Genomic DNA, 20,589 nt, shown 5'->3' with positions numbered 1-20,589 from the left:
AATATAATTTTTCTAGACCCATAGGTATGAAAAATTGTTTTAGTACTCTTGTTATTGCTTTGATTAATTAAAGTATTAAAACTTGATGTAGATTCTATGCATGATGCACGGCTACCTATAGGAAGGTTAGAATTTGCATTAATATAGACTATTTGTTTCATAGCATAAAAGTTGATTATTATTTTATATTTTTTCTTTTTTCTTTTGCTCTTTTTTATAATTCTCTTATTTTAAGTGGTGATAATTTTTTGATCGGGAAAAAAAAAATCTTCACTCTTGGGTTGGGTGCATGGACTTTGGCTTGGTGCTTCGTGTGGATGAGCCAGCCATTCTCATGGAATTAAGTATGTCACTTGAGAAAATGACATAGGAGCCATAAGAGTGATCCAGTCACATAAGTATAATGCTCATTAGATATTATGTCGGGAAGTGGTTCCATTCTTGAACGCAACAAGGTAAAAGATCATATAAAAGTCATCAAAGAATAATGTGATTTTAGATTAAGACACTCTCTAGCACCCTAATGAAAAGGTTTTCAGGCATGAAGTTTAACAATTTTAATGTGTGGGTGAGCTCATAATGTAAACAAGGGATATTGTTGTCCAACTTAAGTCTTTGGAGGTTGGGCTATTCGAATCATTTTTAATCCATTTCATATTGAATTTTCTCTTTACAGAATTTGGTCGATTTAAAATACCTCATAACACAAATAAGGAAAAATGACCAGGTAATGAACTTTTGACCATGTGTGTACAAGGGGAAGAAAGGCTGAAACATGAGAAGTTTGATAAGAAAAGGGATAGTGGTGATCTAAATTTCACAAGAAGGGCTACAAGTGTAAGTAAACTGTGTCCATAATGAAAAGAAAAATGAAAAATTATCAATACACTGTACAGTATGAAGCTAATAAAGTTTATCCAAGAAGGAAGGTCAAAAGAACAAAAGCTGACTTGAAAATAAAGATACTTATGTATCTTTAGTGTGTTATGAATCATTTCTTGTTGATGCACTAAATAATGCATGGTGGATTGATTTTGGTTTATCAATCCATATTGTGAATATCATGCAGGGCTTTCTGGAGTTAAGTTGATACAAAATCAACAACATAATTTTGGTAACCTTCTCATTTGTGACTAGTAAAATCAAATTTATTTAGTCATTAACAATCATGTAACTTCATATTATTATCATGACAAACGTTATTGAAGTTATCATTAGACATGTGGATCATATCAAGTGTTTTGTGATATTCCAATGACTTATGTTCTCAATATTTTTCCACTTGGTCCATTTATTATAACCTCAAGTGATAATATCTTTATATGATTGTAAAAATAAATATAATCATATACAACTCTTACTCATAAAGATACGAACGCATGAATACAACCACTATCACTGTGATTCATGTGTTGCATCCTTTATATGATTGGCAGTTATAATATTACTTGATTTGTTTTTTATGTTTATATGGTGTTATCACTAAGCCATTGGGAATTCTGTATACTAGATACGTGGACCAAATGAGAGAATGTTGGGAATTCCATAAGTCATTGGAAATATGGTCCACATGTCTAATAATATCTTCAATAATAACATTTATCATGATGGTGGTAATATGTAGTTGCATGATAGTTATTGGTCAAATAAAATTGATTTTATTAGTCACAAAATAAGGAGGTTACCAAAACTGCTTTAAATTGATTTCATGATGGACGAAAACATTATATATATAAAGCATTAAAGCATGACATTAAATATTTCATGAAATAAAATGAATTGAGACCCTTGTCTAGCATATATATATATATATATATATATATATATATATATATATATATGTACAGGCGTATGATATGAACATTCTTGAAGATCCATAAGGCATAGATTAGAAGACACCAATTATTTGTGAGTGCATCAATCTAAGGAGTTCTGGTGTGTGCATCCAAAGGCTTGTTGTTCTTAGATAACTATGGTTGAAAGTAATTTTATATTACGTTGCATATTCAATACATGGATTCTTTTGCATATTTCCGTTACAGATTTATAAATTTCACTATGATCGCACTTACCACCCTTAGTTGGCCCATAATTTGGTATGTGAGTTTGTTTAGTATTCTGGGCCTTTCCCCTGTTACCTGAAACATATATTTTTGTTCCGTTTGTTTAACATCAATTGACGATTGGCTCCCTGTCTTTGGCATGGCAATTCTTTATCCATTTTGCCGCTATGGTGTCTTGCTGTCTTGTCAATTCATGGATCATTATCTTTTCCTGTTCATGTTACAGATGTTGTAGCAAGCTTAGATTCATGTAAGTCATAGCTGAGTCTTTGGCTTCTTTAGTAGAAGTTCAAATTATTTCACTGATTATTTCTCTCTATTAAAATGATAAGCGAGTTAACTGATTTTGTGCCTCCCTTTCTTTGGGATAGTTGAACTTATTCTAGTTCATATATTTAATGAAGTTCAGATATTGACAAATGCCAGAGACTGTTAGTTTCCAATGTGTTTTTAAAGATGCTTAAATGTCTGGGTGACGATCTTTACTTGAATGCCAGCATCCATATGTTTAAATTCCTGCCTACAGGGAAATAGATTTAGTGAACTCTGTGCATGTCTTGTTCCTTGGTGCAAAAAATAGCTCTTTCCAACAAGATTAAATCCGCAATGATGTTGGTCAATGCTCATGCTTGTTCTCTATCCTTTCTTGGGCTTTTCCTTTTGGTCACAGCCATTTATATCCTTGAGTGTTTGTGTCCAGGTGGGTGTTTATCATCCTATATAAATGGTGCCACGTGGTGCTCTTGTTTCTGATGTGGCACTTGATTGATGATGTTGGGTCCTAAATTTGATGTATTATTTGCCACATAGATGACACTAGTGCTGCATGTAGCAGCGTTGGATTCGATTTGCAAACACAACTTAGCATGTTGTTTTGGCAGGTGATCTGTATGGCTCATCTTGTTGGATCGTAGATTGTGTTTTGACAGAATTCGATGATACATGTTTGAAGCGACCGATAGCCACTCAATAATAATAGCCTGTGGGGCAGCTGAAGTCGGCAAAGGGACCAAACACTTTTATGTGTCACTGCTCGACTTTCTTGCTTATGTGAAGTAAGAATAGCGGCAGCCACTAAGTAGCAACGGATGGAAAAACAAGAAGCATTTTGTCAATGTGGTTCCCACTAAATGTCTCATGACTTTTCCATCAGCAAGCAAGCAAGTGAAAGAAACCCATATGGTCCCTCCACATCCTATCATCGTCTTCCCATGATACTTTTTTCTCTAGTGGTTGGTTCGTGGACTTATACTTCACATCGTCTCCTCATTGGCAAGCTGTCGATGGCAACTATTCCAAGACATACGATGTTGCACTATCGCCAGCTCTGCATCCCCTTTATAAAGTGGATGATGCTTTAAGAGTTGGCTATCACCTCATCCATCCAATACCAACAACAACATCTGCGTGATCTCCCTATCCTCGGTGATCCACTCTCGCACGCCTCCTCCTTCTTCGTTTTCTTTCACTGCCAACAGTTTAGTAATTCCACTCAAAAATCTATCTGAAGTACATCATCACTTCGAAGTTCAATTCTTAGAAGATTTGCACTTGATCTTCGATTAGATTCTTTTTCCTGAACATTTTTTCTCTCTCTCTTTTTTTTTGTTTTTGTTTTTCAGTAAAGTGGACTAAAAGATCGAAGCTAAAATTGCCAAGATGATGAGATGAGATGATGGCCAGGGAGCAAAAGGATGATATCAGTCGACCAATTTGAACTCCTGCTTCGTCTTTATCATTCTATAGCGTGCCAACTCCATCCACGAACTCCTGACTTAATCGGCTTGGAATAATAGTTGGTGATGTATTTCTATTCATAATTAACAATAATTGGCTACCTTTTTTATAATTTTATTTTGGATTAATGATAGCTAAAAATGGAAACACGCATTGAAAAATGAAGAAGAAAAGGTAAATTATTTTATCGCACCATTTCGATCAAGTATTTACTAAGGAATATACGAAAAATAAAAAAGGAATGAGAGCATTAATTATCTCTCTCTCTCTCTCTCTCTCCACGCCTCCGTTACTTCGTCGGAGCCCGGCCTAACCGAACTGAACCGAACCGAACCGGCATTATAAGGCCCGCAGATCCCTTCTCTCTCCTACTTTCTGCACTTCCAAAGTGGTCTCCTCTGCCGCACTTGGTTTCTAGGTTTTCTGCATCGTTTCCCAGGTAGAATCTCTTGCTTTCCCGTGGGATCTGGGGATTTCTGCTGTCTTTTCTAGGTTTTCTGCATCGTTTCCATGTAAATCGAATACTGACATGGATACCCATTACAAAAGAATTAGGTGGTGGAGGTGATCAATACTTAGAAATAAATGGATTGAGGATGGTAGGAAGAAAAAGAAGTCAGTTGACTAGTCGACAAGCCCAGTATTTTGATCGTGAGCACCAGGAACCGCCCTTTTTATCTTGTAGGATAGGAGTATAGGAATTCTTGGGCTTCTAAAAATCTGCTTATGTTTAGGCTTTAGAGTCTCTTGCTTTGCCATGGAATCTGGGGATTTCTGCTGCGAAGTTTCGATTTTGCTGTTACGGCGTCTTCTGATTTGTCACTTGGTCTCGGCGCCGTAAGTTAGTCCCCAACTCCGTCTGATTTATTGGCTTTCCCATAAAGTTCTGTTTTCGGTACACATTCGCGGACCCGTGGCGTCGGATTTTGAGGCAAGTGAGATACCTGGTGGTGTTTTCTGATTCCGAAGCTGTCGGCCTCCTATTGAAGTTTAGATCTCGCTGCCGTTTGAGGCAGTTTCTCGAAACATGAGATCGATATTGGTGCCTACGTTTTGGTACTGTGTTCTTGATTGGTGGTCCTCATCGACAGGAAAATCTCATTAGCATCTCTTCGTGTGGTGAAGTTCTCGACTTTGCTTTCGTTTGAGGTTAACTTCGATACTGAAAATATTTGATGTCCTTGTTTGGTGATATCACTTTGTTCCAAGATTATATGAGGAGAGCTTGAAGGAATCTTATTTAGTTTTTTTGCTCATCATTTGAGGTGCTTTTTATGTGTCATGGCATGATCGATAGTTCCTACCTGGCCTTTGTTTGTGATTTTTGAGAGCAGTATACTTGTGCAGCGGAATCTTCCAAAGCTTGATTTGTCATTGTAGCAGTTTCAGCAACCATGTCAATCCTCATAATCCTTTTCTTATTTTCTCTCTCTCTCTCTCTCTCTCTCTCTCTCTATATATATATATATATATATATATATATATATATATATATATATATATATATATATATATATCTTGGTCTTTATTAGAGGTTTTATTGAAGTATGAAACCAATACAATAGCATTTACATGAAATCTCTCTTGTTGCACCAGTCCATGAAGCACTTGGGGGAGAACGCAGAAACTGTGAAATTTTAAGTACCAAGCAAGGGTCAAGTGGAAGGCTGAAGACTGGTTGTGTTGCAGAGGATCGATGCCGAATGATGAGGGTGGTGGAGCAGAGCAGAAAAGACATGAGGGTGTTTCTGAACCAAATATATATTCAACCTTGAATTTTAGTGGCAATGAGAGAAGAGGAGCAGGTACAGTTCCGCAGGAGGGTCCTGTGGACGGATCCGTGCCTCCTTTGGCACTGAGCATCACGATCTTCCAACCAGATGACATCTCAAAACCCAACATTAGTGCCTCGAAGAGTGCAGCAGCTTCTGAGGCAGGTGACAAGATTCCTGGGATGGCTGCCTCAAAGAAGGGTTTCCTATCTAGGAGTGGGAGCTATCAGGAACAGTGCAGGTAAAACATGATTGATGTTTCTAAGTCTGTTTCCACATTAGATGCCATGTTTTGTGCATGAATGAATTGATGAATAGGAATTCATTACTTTCTGGAAGTAGGATTGTAAAATCGACATTACAGAATTCTTGGTTGCAGCATTAATATGGCCATTTGTCTCCATATGTTCTTTGATGCAAACATATATCTTTGGATAACATCTATCTCACTATGCTTCTCTCCTCTGGCCTTCACCCTGTTGAATCTCGGATTTTGATGATGAAGTCAATTGTCATTTGTTATCTAATCTATGTGTTGAGATAAGTGTGCAGGATTAACTACGATGAGAGTAAGACAAGCAGCAGGTGTTGCGCCGGAGTCAAGATCATGATCACGTTGGGAGTTCGAGAGTTCGACGGAAGTTCGGACGGTCGTCGGAGGTTCAGCGAGAACAGATCCGAGAAGTCCAGAAGCTTGCCAAGCGAAGCTCGTCGGAACTCGCCAAGTGGATCGTCGCAAAGTCCAGGAGTATGCCGGATGTCCGCAGAAGGATCACCGAGGGTTTATCGGATGATCGACGGAAGTTAGCCGGAAACTCGCCGGAAGAAGCGATTGACGCATCGGAGCAAAGCTGCAGAAGTTGTCTTAGAGTTAATCGTAGTTAGCATGATGATTAAGCATGAAAATGGGAGGTGATCCCATTAGCTTAATCTTGGGGCAATTGGGCCCCTGAAAAGATTCAAATTGGGCCGAATGAAGTGAACCATTCGGACCCTGATTGCACCAGGAGGTGCAACCGCCCCAGCCAGGAGGTGCAACCGCCTGGGCTGTGAGGTTGGGAGGTGCAACCGCCCCAGCCAGGAGGTGCAACCGCCAGGGCTGCGAGGCTGGGAGGTGCAACCGCCCCAGCCAAGAGGTGCAACCGCCCAGAGCTCAGTCTTCGAGCTAGACTGGGCGGTGCAACCTCCTCTGCCAAGAGGTAGCACCGCCAGAGCTCAAGTTTCGAGCTCTGCCAGGCGATGCAACCACCGAGCTCAGTCTTCGAGCTCTGGCAGAGAGGTGCATCAGCCTGAGCTCAGTCTCGAGCTCTGCCAGGTGATGCAATCACCGAGCTCAGTCTTCGAGCTCTGGCAGAGAGGTGCATCAGCCTGAGCTCAGTTTCGAGCTCTGCCAGGTGATGCAACCACCGAGCTCAGTTTCGAGCTCTGCCAGGTGATGCAACCACCAAGCTCAGTCTTCGAGCTCTGCCAGGTGATGCAACCATCGAGCTCAGTCTTCGAGCTCTGGCAGAAAGAAGCAATCGCCTGAGCTCAGTCTTCGAGCTCTGCCAGGCGGTGCCACCTCTCCAGTCAAGAGGTGCAACCGCCTGATCCCAGAATTCTGGGATTTGATCGATTTGATCGTTTTGAGCTCGAATTTTGAATTGGGTTGGGGCCTATAAATACCCCACCCATTCAGCACTGAAAAGATACAGACATACACCGAAATCTTGATCTTTTCTGTGATTCTAAGAGCTCAAAAGTGTTGTAAAGCCTTTAAGTCTCCTCCTTCTGTTCTTCAAGTTTTCAGTTGTAAAGTGAGGAGAGAAAGGTCTGTAAAGGTTGTCTCCTGAGCCTGTCAAAAGGAGAGAAATTGTAAAAGGGCAGTTTGGCCTTCGCCCATTGAAGGAAGGCACCTAGTTGACGTCGGCAACCTCATCGGTGGAGGAAGCCAAAAGTGGAGTAGGTCAAGGCTGACCGAACCACTCTAAATCTCTGGTTTGCGTTTATTTTCGAGCACTTTATCATTACTGCAAACCTCCCTCATTACTACTGCTCTCTGCGCTTTCACGAACAAGTTCTAAGTGCTGTTCTTCCGAATCTGCATTCAGACGTAAATTCGTATTTTCATACATTACAGTTTACGTTTACGTTTGATTCTGCAGAACTGTTTTCCGTGCTTTTACGAACGAGCTTCTTTGCAGTTTACACTTACATTTTAATCCTATTGATAACTGCAATCTGTCCTCTACGATTTTACGAACGAGTTTCAACATTTAGACGTAAAACTGCATTCAGACGTAAATCGGCTTTCCTCGCTCAATCATCAGATCTCAGTTCACGTTTACGTCTTGATTTCAACTGCATACTGCCTTCTGCGAGTATACAAACAAGTTTCAAAGTTTAGACGTAAATCTGTGTCTAGACGTAAAACTGCGTTTAGACGTAAATCTGCGTTTAGACGTAAATCTGAGTTTAAGACGTAAATCTGAGTTTAGACGTAAATCTGCGTTTAGACGTAAATCTGCGTTTAGACGTAAATCTGCGTTTAGACGTAAATCTGCGTTTAGACGTAAAACTGTGTTTAGACGTAAATCTGAGTTTAGACGTAAACTGCGCTTAGACGCAAAACTGCGCTTAGACGCAAACTGCACTTAGATACAAACTGAGAATTTGCTTTTGCATCATAATAGTTTTTGAACGAACGCAGCTTTTGGTTTTTAATCGCTGTAAGATTTCCGCTGCACTAATTCACCCCCCCCCCTCTTAGTGCTCTCGATCCTAACAATTGGTATCAGAGCAAGGTTAACTCTCTAAAGGATTAAAACCCAAGAGAGATGGCATACGCCGGAAACCAAGAGGGGCATTCGATTACACGTCCACCCATGTTCAGTGGAACGGACTACACTTACTGGAAGACCCGAATGAGGATCTTTCTTATTTCTATGGATTTTGAACTGTGGAACCTTGTTGAAAATGGATTTTCAAAATCTTCTCTTCCAATGATCGATTGAAACGATTTGGAGAAGAAGGCTTTCGCTCTTAATGCAAAGGCTATGAATGCCTTATTTTGCGCACTTGATAAAAACGAGTTTAATCGTGTTTCAACTTGCGAAACTGCTTTTGATATTTGGCACACACTTGAAGTGACCCACGAGGGCACAAGTAGAGTGAAAGAGTCAAAAATCAATCTGTTGCTGCATTCTTTTGAACTTTTCCGAATGAAACCGAGTGAAACCATTGGCGACATGTTTACCCGTTTCACGGATGTCGTCAACGGTCTAAAAGGACTCGGAAAAAGTTTTTCGGATTTTGAACTCGTAAATAAAATACTAAGATCCCTTCCTAAAAGTTGGGATCCTAAAGTCACTGCCATTCAAGAGGCAAAGGATCTGCGCAACTTCCCTCTTGAAGAACTAATCGGGTCATTAATGACCTACGAAATGACTTGCAAAGCTCATGAAGAGTAAGAAGACATCCTTCCAAAGAACAGGAAGGATATGGCACTTAAAACTTCTGAATGCCACTTGAGAGAAAACTCAAGTGATGAGGACTGTGATGATGACTTGGCACTTTTGACAAGAAAGTTTAAGAAATTCTTCAAAAGAAACAAGTTTAAAAACGATGTGAAAAATAAACTTGAAACCAAGAAGGACCAAGTGATCTGCTACGAATGTAAAAAGCCGGGACACTACAAAAGTGATTGTCCCCAAGTCAAGAAAAGAACAACACAGAAGAAGGCGCTCCAAGCAACATGGGATGATTCGAGCGCATCTGAGGAAGAGGAGTCCAACACCGAGCAAGTTGCTCATTACGCCTTTATGGCCATCGAAGAGGAGGTAACGAATTTATTAGATGCTGATTTATCTTTCGATGAATTATTAAATGCCTTCCATGATTTATTTGATGAATGCAAAGTTATAAATAGAAAATACAAGTTGCTAAAAAAGGTACATGATAATCTTACTTGTGAGTTTGATAAGTTAAAAGTCGAACATCATGATAGTTTAAATTCATGTATCAAATGTCATGATTTAGAAACTATACAAAAAGAAAACTTGATACTTAAGGACACCTTGAAGAAATTCGAGGTTGGTAGCAAGTCATTAAACATGATCCTTACAAACAAGGGTCATGCTCCCAAAAGAAGTGGGATTGGATTTGTGAGGAGTCCTCACCGAAATCCAACTACCTTTGTAAAAGGCCCCATCTTACATGTTCAACACCAAACCAAGTGCAACTTTTGTTGCAAATCTGGACACAAGACACATTGTTGTCCATTCAAGAAAATAAGTCCAAACAAATTAATTTGGGTTCCTAAAGGAACCATGATAAACTCTATGCAACATGATAGAAAATGTAGATCTATTTATGAGGCACCCAAAAGCAAATGGGTACCTAAACATCATCCTTTCTTGTAGAAAACTAAACAATCGCAAGCTAGGAGCAAGAAATGGTACCTTGATAGTGGATGCTCAAGGCATATGACCGGAGATCCATCTCAATTCTCTAAGCTCTCTAGCATAGACGAAGGATATGTCACCTTCGGAGACAACAACAAGGGTAAAATCATTGGCAAAGGAACCATAGGTAACAAATCCAACCTCTCTATTGAAGATGTTTTACTAGTTGATGGTTTAAAACATAACCTCTTGAGCATTAGTCAATTATGTGATAAAGGATATATTATAAGATTTGAATCTAATGCCTGCATCATTGAAAAACCACACAAAAATATATCTATGATTGCATTAAAACAAAACAACGTATACACTATTGACATCAATGACTTATGTGATGAAATGTGCTTTGCCGTTATGAATGAGGATGCTTGGCTATGGCATAGAAGATTAGGTCATGCTAGCATGAAACTAATCAATCAAGTATCATCTAGAGAACTTGTAAGAGGAATTCCTCATATCAAGTTCATCAAAGATAATGTATGTGATGCTTGCCAATTAGGTAAGCAAATTAGGGGTAGCTTCAAAGCTAAGAATCAAATAAGCACCTCTAGGCCCTTACAATTGATCCATATGGACTTGTTCGGACCAATCTCTACATCGAGTCTAGGAGGTAGCAAATACGCCTTTGTCATTATTGATGACTACAGCAGATATACATGGACCTACTTGTTAAAACAAAAAAATGAATGCTTTAGACATTTTACCAAGTTTTGTAAACTTGTTCAAAATGAGAAGGAATCTATGATTTCGTCAATTAGAAGTGATCACGGTGGAGAATTTCAAAACCATGACTTCCAAGAATTCTGTGAACTCAACGGATACAACCATAACTTCTCTACTCCAAGAAATCCTCAACAAAATGGGGTAGTAGAAAGAAAAAATCGAAATTTACAAGAAATGGCAAGAACCATGTTGAATGAACATAGCCTACCCAAATATTTTTGGGCCGAAGCTGTAAACACTGCATGCTATATTTTAAATAGAGTTCTAGTAAGACCCTTACTCACCAAAACTCCTTATGAGTTATGGAATAACAAAAAACCCAATGTCTCATATTTTAAAGTCTTTGGGTGTAAGTGTTTTATCTTGAATGAAAAGGATAACTTAGGAAAATTCGATGCTAAATCTGATGAAGGAATCTTTCTTGGTTATTCTTCGGTTTCTAAAGCTTTTCGCATCTTCAATAAAAGAACCTTAATTATTGAAGAATCCATCCATGTTGTTTTCAATGAGATTTCAGAAATTAAGAAAAATGATCTTGATGATGATGTTAATTTTGATTCCTTGAATTTAAACGAAACCCCGTCTCCAACTAGCAACTTGGTTGCATCCACTTCCAAAACATCCTTACCCAAGGATTGGAAGTATATAGATGCTCATCCTAAGGAGCTAATCCTAGGAGACACATCAAAGGGGGTTCAAACACGATCTTCTTTTAAAAACTTTTGTGCCAACGCCGCTTTTCTCTCCCAAATTGAACCCAAATGTGTTGATGAAGCCATGAAAGATGATTCATGGATTATCGCAATGCAAGATGAATTAAATCAATTTGAGAGAAATGAGGTGTGGACGCTTGTTCCTAGGCCAAATGACCATTTAGTAATTGGTACTAAATGGGTCTTTAGAAACAAGCAAGATGAAAATGGTATCGTGGTTAGAAACAAGGCTAGATTAGTGGCCAAAGGTTTCAACCAAGAAGAAGGTATCGATTACGAAGAAACCTTCGCACCTGTGGCTCGATTGGAAGCCATAAGGATGCTCCTTGCCTACGCTAGTTGCAATAATTTTAAGTTATTTCAAATGGATGTTAAAAGCGCTTTTCTAAATGGTTTCATTTCCGAAGAAGTTTATGTTGAACAACCTCCTGGATTTGAAAATAATGGCTACCCTAATCATGTGTTTAGATTAACTAAAGCTCTCTATGGTTTAAAACAAGCCCCAAGGGCTTGGTATGAGAGACTTAGCTCTTTTCTCATTGAAAATAATTTCATAAAAGGCAAGGTTGATACTACATTGTTTATCAAGAATTTTGAAAATGATTTTCTCATTGTTCAGATTTATGTTGATGATATTATCTTTGGTTCTACAAATGAATCTCTTTGTGAATCCTTTGCGAAAACTATGAGTCATGAATTCGAAATGAGTCTAATGGGAGAGTTAACATTCTTCTTAGGCCTACAAATCAAACAACTAAGCAATGGCATCTTTATTAGTCAAACCAAATATGCTGTGAGTTTGCTAAAGAAGTTCAAAATGAATAATTCAAAAGCCATTGACACTCCTACGAGCACCTCCACTAAGTTAGAAATTGATGAGAATGGAGAAAGCTTCGATCAAAAAACCTATAGGGGTATGATAGGAAGTTTACTTTACCTCACTGCCACCAGACCAGACATCATGTTCAGTGTAGGACTTTGTGCTAGATTTCAATCAGACCCTAAGATATCTCATCTCAAAGCAGTCAAAAGAATACTCAGATATCTTAATGGAACTACCAATCTAGGATTGTGGTACCCAAAATCAGAAAATTTTGAATTAACAGCTTATGCTGATGCGGACTTCGCTGGCTGTAAACTAGACAGAAAAAGCACATCAGGATCATGTCAATTTTTAGGACATGCCCTTGTATCCTGGTCATCTAAGAAACAAAACTCGGTTGCCCTATCAACAACCGAAGCTGAATACATTGCAGCAAGTGCATGCTGTGCACAAGTTGTATGGATGAAAAACACTTTAGAAGATTACAAAGTGAATCTTAAAGATATTCCCATTAAATGTGATAACACGAGTGCAATATGCTTAACTAAAAATCCTATACAACACTCAAGAACAAAACACATTGATATTAGACATCACTTTATACGTGATCATGTCACTAATCATGATGTAACCATAGAGTTTATTGATACCAAACATCAACTGGCTGATATCTTCACAAAACCCCTATGTGAAGAACAATTTGATTACATAAGAAGAGAATTAGGAATGTTGATGTGTCCGAATACTTAAACTAGTTAAAATTATCTTTCGGATGTTATTACTATTACATGCCTTGACAACGCTTGATCAAATAACATGTTGCAAATTATGTGACAAATATTTTTAACCAAATGCATGTAAGAAGTTCATTTTTCGATTTGTATGGGATGTTCTTGTACACTCTTATGAAAACTCTTTGAAAAATGACTTTCCTCCGTCAAGCAACAAACAATAAAGAGTTATATGTGTCATGACTTCCTTTATATGCTTGATAATGCTATCATGCTTTTTGTTGATGACAAAGGGGGAGAAATATATGAATTGATAAACACTATGTCATAGCTGAACTGCCATAATCATGTCTATGTCATAGTTGCAAATACTTGAGTGATGCTATAAACAATGTTATGCCATCCTTGCATCACCAAGAGATATGTGAACATGTGCTATAGTTTGCATCATATCTTGATTTGATATTCTATAGAAAATGCAAACTTGCTAGAAAATCTCAAATGTGTGCATCATGTAAAAAGTCCTTCGTAGCTTTATATTATTACATGATGAATAGCTACAAACACTATCATACAAACTTGATGATGTATGTCATGCCTTGACATCATTCTTGAAGAGATACATCATGATGGGCATCATGATGGGAGCATTGATAAGTTTAACTGATCTAACTTATCAATACGTCACTTGAATTCTTAGGTCTTGAATTCAAGGTTGACTTATCTCAACTATGGCATATAGATAGGGGGAGTTAAGGACAACTCCTTTATCAATTGATTGTCATCATCAAAAAGGGGGAGATTGTTGAATCTCGGATTTTGATGATGAAGTCAATTGTCATTTGTTATCTAATCTATGTGTTGAGATAAGTGTGCAGGATTAACTACGATGAGAGTAAGACAAGCAGCAGGTGTTGCGCCGGAGTCAAGATCATGATCACGTTGGGAGTTCGAGAGTTCGACGGAAGTTCGGACGGTCGTCGGAGGTTCAGCGAGAACAGATCCGAGAAGTCCAGAAGCTTGCCAAGCGAAGCTCGTCGGAACTCGCCAAGTGGATCGTCGCAAAGTCCAGGAGTATGCCGGATGTCCGCAGAAGGATCACCGAGGGTTTATCGGATGATCGACGGAAGTTGGCCGGAAACTCGCCGGAAGAAGCGATTGACGCATCGGAGCAAAGCTGCAGAAGTTGTCTTAGAGTTAATCGTAGTTAGCATGATGATTAAGCATGAAAATGGGAGGTGATCCCATTAGCTTAATCTTGGGGCAATTGGGCCCCTGAAAAGATTCAAATTGGGCCGAATGGAGTGAATCATTCGGACCCTGATTGCACCAGGAGGTGCAACCGCCCCAGCCAGGAGGTGCAACCGCCTGGGCTGTGAGGTTGGGAGGTGCAACCGCCCCAGCCAGGAGGTGCAACCGCCAGGGCTGCGAGGCTGGGAGGTGCAACCGCCCCAGCCAAGAGGTGCAACCGCCCAGAGCTCAGTCTTCGAGCTAGACTGGGCGGTGCAACCTCCTCTGCCAAGAGGTAGCACCGCCAGAGCTCAAGTTTCGAGCTCTGCCAGGCGATGCAACCACCGAGCTCAGTCTTCGAGCTCTGGCAGAGAGGTGCATCAGCCTGAGCTCAGTCTCGAGCTCTGCCAGGTGATGCAATCACCGAGCTCAGTCTTCGAGCTCTGGCAGAGAGGTGCATCAGCCTGAGCTCAGTTTCGAGCTCTGCCAGGTGATGCAACCACCGAGCTCAGTTTCGAGCTCTGCCAGGTGATGCAACCACCAAGCTCAGTCTTCGAGCTCTGCCAGGTGATGCAACCATCGAGCTCAGTCTTCGAGCTCTGGCAGAAAGAAGCAATCGCCTGAGCTCAGTCTTCGAGCTCTGCCAGGCGGTGCCACCTCTCCAGTCAAGAGGTGCAACCGCCTGATCCCAGAATTCTGGGATTTGATCGATTTGATCGTTTTGAGCTCGAATTTTGAATTGGGTTGGGGCCTATAAATACCCCACCCATTCAGCACTGAAAAGATACAGACCTACACCGAAATCTTGATCTTTTCTGTGATTCTAAGAGCTCAAAAGTGTTGTAAAGCCTTTAAGTCTCCTCCTTCTGTTCTTCAAGTTTTCAGTTGTAAAGTGAGGAGAGAAAGGTCTGTAAAGGTTGTCTCCTGAGCCTGTCAAAAGGAGAGAAATTGTAAAATGGCAGTTTGGCCTTCGCCCATTGAAGGAAGGCACCTAGTTGACGTCGGCAACCTCATCGGTGGAGGAAGCCAAAAGTGGAGTAGGTCAAGGCTGACCGAACCACTCTAAATCTCTGGTTTGCGTTTATTTTCGAGCACTTTATCATTACTGCAAACCTCCCTCATTACTACTGCTCTCTGCGCTTTCACGAACAAGTTTTAAGTGCTGTTCTTCCGAATCTGCATTCAGACGTAAATTCGTATTTTTATACATTACAGTTTACGTTTACGTTTGATTCTGCAGAACTGTTTTCCGTGCTTTTACGAACGAGCTTCTTTGCAGTTTACACTTACATTTTAATCCTATTGATAACTGCAATCTGTCCTCTACGATTTTACGAACGAGTTTCAACATTTAGACGTAAAACTGCATTCAGACGTAAATCGGCTTTCCTCGCTCAATCATCAGATCTCAGTTCACGTTTACGTCTTGATTTCAACTGCATACTGCCTTCTGCGAGTATACAAACAAGTTTCAAAGTTTAGACGTAAATCTGCGTCTAGACGTAAAACTGCGTTTAGACGTAAATCTGCGTTTAGACGTAAATCTGAGTTTAAGACGTAAATCTGAGTTTAGACGTAAATCTGCGTTTAGACGTAAAACTGCGTTTAGACGTAAATCTGCGTTTAGACGTAAATCTGCGTTTAGACGTAAATCTGCGTTTAGACGTAAAACTGTGTTTAGACGTAAATCTGAGTTTAGACGTAAACTGCGCTTAGACGCAAAACTGCGCTTAGACGCAATCTGCGCTTAGACGCAAACTGCACTTAGATACAAACTGAGAATTTGCTTTTGCATCATAATAGTTTTTGAACGAACGCAGCTTTTGGTTTTTAATCGCTGTAAGATTTCCGCTGCACTAATTCACCCCCCCCTCTTAGTGCTCTCGATCCTAACACACCCTCTCTCATTATCGCTTTTTCTCACCATTGTCCTCTCTTTCTCCTGAGTTTGCTCTCTCTTCCTCTCTTTCCTTAATTAACCCGTGAGGGCTCATACTTTTATTTGCTTGGCCAATGAGTTCTACGGATTCCTCCAACCTTTTCAAACAAATCATTTTAATTGTTTTTATTTTTTTGTTATAAAAATGTTTTTATAATTTTATATATTTTAACATGACGGAAATTCATTTTTTTTATTTCACTGTTGTCTAACCTTGTTGATTAACCCATTTGATCAATGGCCCAATTGTTTGAGGCTCAACCGGGTCACTGCTCGGTTCAGTTTTGAGAACTACAGAAATTATAGGGGAGCAAAAAATAGGGAAGATGATGAACGAGATGAAGGGGCAAAAGAATAGATAAGGATCTCAGGGTAAAAGTGAACCTTGCTATTCTCATTTGCTGCCTCTGTTAGCATTAAAACTGTTCTCTCCTTCGTCCAAGGCTCAATTGCAAGCAAGCTGGGATAGGTTTTGGGAACTTCACGTTAGCTGATATAAACCACTGTTGGCTCGCTATAACTTTGCATGAAGGACTGCCATGTCCTGCTTACAAGGACATATGAGTACAGCTACTGGATCCAATTTTGAGTGGAATTAGTTGCAAGCTGCTTTCAGCACTAATTGAGTTTGGTACATTCCATGGAACATGAAGCCATCATATCCTTTTTGTTGCCTGTTCACCTGTTATTAAAAAAATTCATTGATGGAGATAACGTAACTGCAGTTACCCAAACAAAATCTGTAAACAAATAGACTCAGATGCTTAATGTAAGATTTCCTTCTGTAAACTTGTATTTCTGAAATAGCCAGGAATCAACTTTTGCTTAAATACATTAACTTGGGCATGCACATTTAGTAGCTTTTTTTATCATTTTGGGAACCACTAAGACACGATTATGGAAATTTTTCTCATCCTCCATTTTTCTAATGCTACTTGTATCCTCTAGTTTTTTTCTTTTACAACTCTTGTATCATTTCTGATACCTGGAAGACTTTAAGTTTCTTCTGGTTTCTAAGCTTATATTTTATCAAGCTAACTGACATTGACTTCCTGATTGCTGCTGCTCCTGTTAGTGCCATCCCATTCCATGTTTAAGGAGGATGAATTTGATTGCATAAAGCATGAACCATTGACTTCAGCTTTTGCTAATCTGTATCAACAGTTAATCCACACCTTGTGTTAATTGACTTTGCATTGTGCTTTTGCTGCTTATATGTTATAGTTAAATATTACAGAAGAAGTTTCAACTTTTTTCTTTGTCATTTTAGCTATTGATTTTGTGTTGCTGTAAAACTTGTGCAGGGTTTGTCAGCAGGAAACAGAAGAACCACTGATCGATCTAGGGTGCAGATGCCGAGGTGAGCTTGCTAAAGCTCACCACTCCTGTATTGATACTTGGTTCCATACAAAAGGTTCAAATAAATGTGAAATATGCCAGTAAGTGTTTTACTTGCGAAGTGATTTTCTCGGTTCTGTATGTTGTAGATAAGGCTGGTTTCTTATTTAGATTCCTTTCTGTCCAGGCAGATAGCTGCAAATGTACCATTTCCAGAATCAGGACCAAGTGTAAGTATATCGAATTAGAAAGGGTATAGTTGGTTAATTCTGAGTAACATGAAGACCACTTTATTGGTTATTGGTATCACCAGTTACTTGTTATGAGCCACAGACCAATTTACTTTTTTTTTTGGTACTTATCAAGACTATTAAACATATGGAGAACTTAATAACTAAAAGTTAGTTTTAATATCATTCTCAATATATTGGCATGTATTAGCAAAAAATTGTTATATGAACCTTAGACTTCCTGAAGATTACTTTTTTCGATGTAGTTAGCACCCTATGTTACAACTTTTAGATATTATTCAGGTTAGAGGTTTGTTATATTCAGGAAGTTGCTGGGTAATCTAGTAAGGTTTATTTTGTGTTTTCCTTTTCCATTTGCTGTATAGGTAAATAACTGGGTCTGGAGGATCAACACAGCTTACATCATGGGACAAGAACGTGAAAGGGTATTTATAATTCTAAGAATTTAGCATTGCATGATCTGCATCATTGAGTACTCAATGTTCATGGAATAAATTTCCTATTTTCCAGCACCAACACCGTGATTGTTGTTGCCATTTTGCCATCTTCATTGTAGATTTCATTCCATTGCTTATATGTACTTGTTTGGTTCTTTGTGCTGTCAGGGATGCTTTAGCCCATTTTGGGTTGCATTTGCCATTTTAGTTGGCGGACTCTTGTTGGATGTGCTAGTCTCGGTTTCTCTTGGTGTTTCTGCACTGCCTGTGAACATCATAATTGGTAACATTTGTATCCTACCAGAAGCACATATCTATTTAGTTCATCAATTTTATTTGGCTGTTTATCTCCAAACTGTGTGTTTGATCATCTTAAACAGAACATTAAGTTGATTGGATGAATACATGTTGTTCTTTAGGCAACAATTTAGAGAAAGAGATTGAAAAAATTGTGATGGTGAATTGCCTGAAAAAAAAGAGATATGAAAACTTTTTTACTGCTATATAACTGGCTTTCTGATAAACTCCTACAGAGATCTATTGTTTACACGATGCAGACAACTGCCCAAAATTCTGGAACTTTAGACTTTAGGAGTCATATTGATTTGATTCATGAGATAAAAGGTGAGCGAGGAAGTCTACTTATTTGCTGATCCGAAGTTTCTTGCATAAATTACCTCAGATATGCACTGGGAATTTTTCTGAAGTGTTTATTTTAAGTTAGCCAGTTGCACATGTCTTCTCTATCATCCAGCTCTTTGCTATTAAAATCAAGCCCCTTTTTCCTTTCCCTTCCAGTTCGATGGTATCATTTTGAGTGGCTTCTCATGATCCTCGTACATGTATATAAGCTTTGGATTCATAACAGCTACAATAAATTTATTTGAACACCATCCTCATAGATCATCCATTAAGAATTAAATTGGTTGAAACATGGAAGAAAAATGGTGCACAAGTGGGCAAGCGATCAGATTATTCTATTGTAAGTTGTAACCAACTGGAATGTCTATTCTCACAAGGAGTTTGCTCAAATCACTTATTGTGAAGCTATTTTAAGAGTAAGACTGAGAGTCTAGATTAAAATGATTGAGAACCCAAGGGTGTGGTTGAAGCATTGACTACTGTAATGAGAAGTGTTTTATTTAGATTGTACATGACCATGCTAAGATGGACACTTAGATTTGTGTGATTGTCATATAATACATTTAATTCAATGTTCCTTTCATGCACATGATTTCCCCGAGGAAAATTAATTGTTGAGTGTTTACCAGTACAAGAATGAACAGGCAGAACCCTTCTTGACATTGCTGTTTTGTATTATTTGGAATCTAACTTCTTGTCTTCTTATATTCTGAGAAAAAAAGTTAAAGAAATTATGTACATATGTGTCATGTGATGTAGATAGCAAACGCTGCAGGTGTTCTTATCGTACTCGGATTAGGCACTTCCTTTCGGCTCGCACTAGAATGCTGTCAAGAGTGGGGTGCGAGGAGAAACCTCCAACTGACACAAGTGACCCTAAATCCTGGATACCATCCAACAGTGTAAGACCGTAAATAATGTATGACTACAGTACACTTGTTTCCAATTTTTTTTTACCTGTAACATGCAGAAAATTTGTCGCCATATATTATAGGCTGAATACCAGGCATAATTTGTGTACAGTCAAACATTTTTCTTTGAGTAAATACATCCGATCTGTAAGAAAACACCTTAATAATCAGCTTGTATTTTATATGCTATAACTTGAATGAATGAATTTGTCTGTTTGATTCTGATGCATGTAGAACTTTTCTATGCTTAAATCCGCTGTTGGTTAACATTGGTGTTCATGTCAAGGTTTGGCTTCTTGTTTCATGATCCTTATGATACAAGTCATTTAGGCTTGAATCATATGGTTTGGAGCTATAGTCATGTAGTTAAATTATGAAATTTCTTTCAGCGTCAAATTTTGTTTTTTTGATTCCGAATTTGAGCTACTATTTCTCAATTAATATTATGAGGTCACCATATAAAGCCTTTCTCATTTTTCATGGATGTCATCTGAACTAAAGGATTCATTTTGCTAGAATATGTGGAAATACAACCTTTTCTGTCAGCATCCAAGAATTGTTTGTGGTGAGCTTCTATTATCTGTTCAGCTGGATGTTGCCCTCTATCTTGGGTGGGTTTCATATCTCTATATTTCATGACTGGTTAATGTGTGGTCGTTCATTCACGTCACATGGATAGCAGATGGTCGGTCATGATTGGTACTGATATAGCAAGGAAATTGAAACAAAGGAAAAAAATTTGCATCAGGAAAAAACAAATTATACTAGAAAAAAAAAATCTCCAAAAGAGTTAATTTATTTTGCAAAAGAAAACAATCAATTTCCCATAATCAAGTC

General features: G+C 38.8%; 1 protein-coding gene across 3 annotated transcripts; it reads left to right on the top strand.

The window, feature by feature from the left end:
* The first annotated feature begins 4,087 nt into the window (after window positions 1-4,087).
* On the top strand, window positions 4,088-19,981 carry LOC135627731 (uncharacterized). 3 transcript variants are annotated; one of them, XM_065133937.1, is made up of 7 exons: window positions 4,088-4,239; window positions 5,397-5,813; window positions 17,478-17,612; window positions 17,699-17,741; window positions 18,128-18,187; window positions 18,368-18,482; window positions 19,617-19,981. In XM_065133937.1, the coding sequence occupies exons 2-7, from the start codon at window positions 5,497-5,499 to the stop codon at window positions 19,745-19,747; spliced, it is 801 nt and encodes a 266-aa protein (XP_064990009.1). In that variant the 5' UTR covers window positions 4,088-4,239; window positions 5,397-5,496; the 3' UTR covers window positions 19,748-19,981. The 3 variants fall into 3 exon arrangements, with proteins under 3 accessions (XP_064990009.1, XP_064990010.1, XP_064990011.1); XM_065133938.1 differs by lacking the exon at window positions 4,088-4,239 and adding an exon at window positions 4,285-4,310 and having other exon boundaries at window positions 5,394-5,813; XM_065133939.1 differs by lacking the exon at window positions 4,088-4,239 and adding an exon at window positions 4,747-4,949.
* Window positions 19,982-20,589: the final 608 nt, after the last annotated feature.

This window comes from Musa acuminata, chromosome BXJ2-11 (genome assembly GCF_036884655.1).
Source record: "Musa acuminata AAA Group cultivar baxijiao chromosome BXJ2-11, Cavendish_Baxijiao_AAA, whole genome shotgun sequence".
NCBI lineage: Eukaryota > Viridiplantae > Streptophyta > Magnoliopsida > Zingiberales > Musaceae > Musa > Musa acuminata.
The sequence above is the reverse complement of the archived record's forward strand: the minus strand, read 5'-3'. Positions and strand labels throughout refer to the sequence as shown.